At 42.3% G+C, this 4,753-nt stretch overlaps 1 protein-coding gene across 1 annotated transcript; it reads right to left on the bottom strand.

Annotated features, from left to right (window-relative positions):
* Positions 1-291: 291 nt before the first annotated feature.
* On the bottom strand, positions 292-4,154 carry MED10 (mediator complex subunit 10). Its single transcript, XM_063326211.1, has 4 exons — positions 4,000-4,154; positions 3,608-3,691; positions 2,292-2,394; positions 292-1,125 (listed from the first exon to the last, which is right to left on the bottom strand). Exons 1-4 carry the CDS (start codon positions 4,125-4,127, stop codon positions 1,030-1,032), a joined length of 411 nt encoding a protein of 136 aa, XP_063182281.1. The 5' UTR covers positions 4,128-4,154; the 3' UTR covers positions 292-1,029.
* Positions 4,155-4,753: the final 599 nt, after the last annotated feature.

Genomic DNA, 4,753 nt, shown 5'->3' with positions numbered 1-4,753 from the left:
GCTGCCTGACGTTGGGACCACTTCACATATAAACACAGATTTCTCAGGTGAGTTCACACCTGATCAGAAACACTTCAGGTGACAATCACTGACCCCAAAAAATCTCATGCTTCAGGTACTAAAAGGGGCATTTCCCCCATAAAAATCAAAATACAAAGTTGACATCTTCAGATATAAAATTGTAACAGCGAAGTTTTGACATACGTTTTATTTCTATCTCTGCGAGAGTGAGGAATATACTATTTTTCCACAGCTTTTAGTTCATTCTCCGAAGAGTAGCATACAACAGAAAAACGTCAGAATTTATATTTTTTTCAGATTTTTATTCAACAACCTGCTTACAGAAAATGAACACAATTAAACAAAAGCTTACATTAAATACTATACAAAACATTAACATTGTTGAGGAGCTAGTCCCCGAATATGCTCACTTGCTATGTCCTCAGCCATCTGCACTGCAGCTCATAGAACAAAACAAGAACATCTGAAGGTTTTCTTGGCTGCAATTCATTATGACACATGAGAACTGCAGCCCTTGACACGATCCTGCTCAGTAGAATTTGGCAAGATGAAAGCAGTCAACTGTTTGTACTGTAATAAAAAAAAGCTGTTTACAAATGAAAAATAATCAAGTATAAATAAATTTTTCTTAAAAACAGATGAGCCCAATGAATGGCCCGATGATCACTTTTCAGAAGACAAAAAACATGATTTTCTCCTCTGGAAATGCACTTTGTGGGAAATGCTAGGTATTGATGACCTGTAGGCAATTTTATCTCCAAAACCTTTCAGGAAAGAAGAATTATCACAGGAAGTTTCAACTGCAATCTTTGAGGAAAAGTCCTCAGATAGATTCAGGAGCTTCAGACCAGAACCATCAGCAGTCATCAAGTTCCTTTACAGTCCATCACTGCCATTTTTAGTACAGTTGTTATGAAGGCTTGGATTCCCCCTGTCTCCAATCAATGTTCTTATAAAGAGGGGTGTCAGTTTATGGAATTGACATTTTTAGAGCTACAGAAGGCCAACTTAAGGAGGAGGATCTTCTCCTCGAATAGCTTTGTATTTTGCCATGTCTTCTGGGAACACCTTTGTCAGTTCTTGAATTAACAGACTTTTAAATTTCTGGAAAGAGAGAAAAAAAAATGTGTATACATCATCTGTACCATTTATTTAGATGTCATCAAGCAATCTTATCCGAGGAATAGAAATGTTTGTATACAACACAGTTTCTACATTTCAGTGACCTACTAGAACAGTGTCCAAAAAAAACTCCAAAACCACACACAAAACCCACAGAAAGTTATGTTCACAAAAATACACAGAATATGCTCAAGTGAAACCTGCTAGGAAAGCACCAGGCAAACTAAAATGCTTTTACTTTCCTATAAATTAACTAGCATTTTCACCTAAGAAATACAAAGCAGTTGGACCTCTCCGGTAAACTCGGGTGGAGTGATAACTGTCTGACCTTATTAAGCAAAGCTGATAAAGGACACGTCCTCTTGATCTGATATGGAATCCCCTCAATCTCCAAAATGGAACTCACACCTGGCTTAGAGATACATAATTCTTCCTACAATTTTTACAAGCACAGAGCATATCTAAAGAAAGAGAAGCTTAGAACATATGGAGACATGTCTATGTTCTGCAACTTAAAATTGCCATCCTCCACATTAATTTTAAGTTCAGGCAAAGAATGTTCTGAAACACAAACAGTCCTTTCCCTGATCTCACTTTTCCGATTTTATTTTTCGGCAATAATTCCAGCAGTTAAAACAGAATGCTTAGGTTCATACTACATGAAAGTACGAGTTCAGAAAACTCTAAACACTGTCATACATTCTAAGTCATTTTACAAAGATTAATTCATGCATATGTATCACATTTGACATTTTAATACTCTAAGATCCATCCAAGACTGGAAAAATATCCCTTTTGTTTTACTTATTTCTAAACTCACACGCATCACAGTTACAGATCTGTAACAGTGTGAGGTACTCGTTAGTATTCAAAACGAAAACAAATGCAGTGCTACATACACCTTTAGTCAAAATTAAATCATAGCAACAACTGAATCTCCACTTACAGGGTGAAATACAAGTTTCCTTTCCAGAACAGGTTGGTATTAGCATCAGTTAGGATACGGGGATGCAGAACAATCCCTAATGAAAATCACCTAGTAAGGGAATTTAATAACTGCACAAGTGAAAAACCCCCACATATTTACAGGAAAGTAAAACCTTATCAAATGTGTTATTACATTCGTACTTTCATTATTTCTGGTTTACCTTCATTGTGTCAATTTTTCCTTTTACTTGCTCATTTTTAGCCAAAGCTCGCTCCAGACATTCTTTAGTGTAAAGCTGAGGATTGCGGCCTTGATCTATGTATCTGAAAATAGAAAAGACACTACCTAAATGATTATATTCCAACTAGGATGTTCTCCAAGGTACAGAATTATTCACCCTGCTGTCTTTTTGTTACTACTATTATCTGAAACATGCAATTTAAAAAACACAGTGTAGCTCAGCCATTTTCAAAAGACAGTTCAAGAAGAACTATTCTGTGTCCAGGAAACAGCTATCTTGGTACGCTGTTTTAAATCTCTGCTTCCAGAAAGCCTGGAGCTTTGAAAAAAGTATTAAAATCAAACAAAAATACAACTATCCAGCTCCTCACAGGCAATAAGTACACATGAATGAAGAAAGACAGTCCTTTTCCAAGCAACTGAAAGGGCACTAACCATAAAGTAGTTTAGTTAGTACCCAGTAAGCCATTAGCACATGGGAATAAGGTACCCAGCAATTCAAAGATGAGGAGCAAGGGTATGTATCATAGTAAAGAATAAAAATTAACTCACCTGTATAAGCAAATACGTAAGTGTATTTTTGCTTTGCAATATGAGTGTCTGACCAAGGATAACTGCATCATTGAATAATGAAAGCAGAACATTTGAGACTGTCACCATAGATTTACAGATAGAGTGAATGCCCAACTGAAAAAGCCCTGTATAGCCAGTACTACACCAGAACATAACAAACCAGTGACACGTGGATTTACAAGAAACACTAGCAAATTAACTTGTCAGCTATATTGTAAAAGCTGTCTTGTACAGCTCTCCCTCTACATTCATGACTTTGCTTTTAATGTTCTAATTCTCTGAGAACGAGAAGACTGCCACTACTGAAACTAAACATCCAAGTACTGGCCTAATTTATTTTCACCAGCAACGTTACAGCCTGATTCTAACCTAGTGTAAAAGTGTATTTCCAAAGTGAAAGCTTACTTACTAAATCACCAGATTTGACAGAATCTGTATTACTGCCCGCATATATGAAGTCAATATAAATTAAAAATAAAAAATAAATTAAAAAAAGAGATCTGAAAGTAAGTATATAATTTATCACTGCTCTCACCCTTCTGCCTTCTCACAGGCTAAAGGTACTTCTTAGCTTCTTCTGCCTGCTCATGTTCTCGTAAGACATTCAGAAGGTGAAGTTTAAGAAACGAGCATCCCTCCGTGAAAACATCCACGCTGCAAGGACGCGCCACCTCCAGTCACGCCCACCACAGCACCTTCCCTCCCAGGTACACAGTTACTTACTCAAAAACTTCCAAGGGCACGCTGATATCGTGAAGCTGCTGCCGGCACTTGTCGATATCCTGCAAGCCCGTCACCATGAAGTTCCTGCAAGGAGAAAATGGGTCGTTTTTAGCCAAAAAAAAAAAAAGAGAGGGCCGTTCCGCGCTACAGCTAACGGCGGCTGCCAGGCCAACGACACGAAACCCAGCGGGGAACGCTTCTTATCTCCCCGCTGCTCCTTCAAGGTTTGGCTACGGCGGAAAGGCGACAGATCCGCCGGTCAGGGCCTCCCTGAGGCATCAGGGCTGGGGGTGAGGGGGGGAGGCCGGCGGCAAAGGTGCCGCGGCCTGGCCTGGCGAGAAAGAGGAGCGGCGAAACCCCTCCCCCTCCCCCTCCCCCTCCCTCTCCCTCACAATTTCTGGTTGAGCCCAGTCTGGCTGCTGGGCTGGAAGTCACTGACGATGATGCCGAGCTGCCGGATGTTCTCCACGAACTTCTCCAGGTGCTCCTCCAGGGAGTCGAACTTCTCCGCCATCGCCATGGCCACCCTCTACTTCCTCTTCCTCCCCCCCCCGCCCGCCCCAACTTCCGGCCGCTCGCGCACGCGCGGAAGGAGGGGTAGCGGAGGGGGCACGGCTTTCAGGAGAGGGGCCACGCCTCCACCCTAAGCCACGCCCATTTCCATGCAAAATCGCGTCCCCTTCTCGACAAACCACGCCCCGTCTGCCCCAAGCCACGCCCCCTCGGCGTCCTCCCTCAGGCGTCGCGCCCATCCGGGGTTCGGAGCGACGCGGGAGGGAGGACGGGGAGGGCGCATCTGAGACCTTTTTTTTTTTTGTCATTCGAGGCAAAAATGAGACCCGTCAGCCCCGAGCTGCGCGTGCTTCGGGCACGCGGTGGCCAATAATGAGGAGTCCTTTTTTATTAATTTTTTTTTCACCTGGCAGGTGATGGATGCTGAATTATAACTGGCATCTTTTTACGAGGTGCCAGATAATTGGGGTTTCCGCAATACGGATCGTCCAGTCGCCACCCCCCCGGCCCCCCGGCAGTGCTTCCCTGTCTTATTGTTACCACGGAACATCTCTAGGAAACGTTACCAGCAGATGCCAGCGGAGCAGGATGCGCGCAATGTGATTAATAACACTGCTTTTGAAATGGTTTGAA

This window comes from Chroicocephalus ridibundus, chromosome 2 (genome assembly GCF_963924245.1).
Source record: "Chroicocephalus ridibundus chromosome 2, bChrRid1.1, whole genome shotgun sequence".
Lineage (NCBI taxonomy): Eukaryota > Metazoa > Chordata > Aves > Charadriiformes > Laridae > Chroicocephalus > Chroicocephalus ridibundus.
Note: the sequence above shows the minus strand (reverse complement) of the source record. Positions and strands in the feature narration are given on the sequence as shown.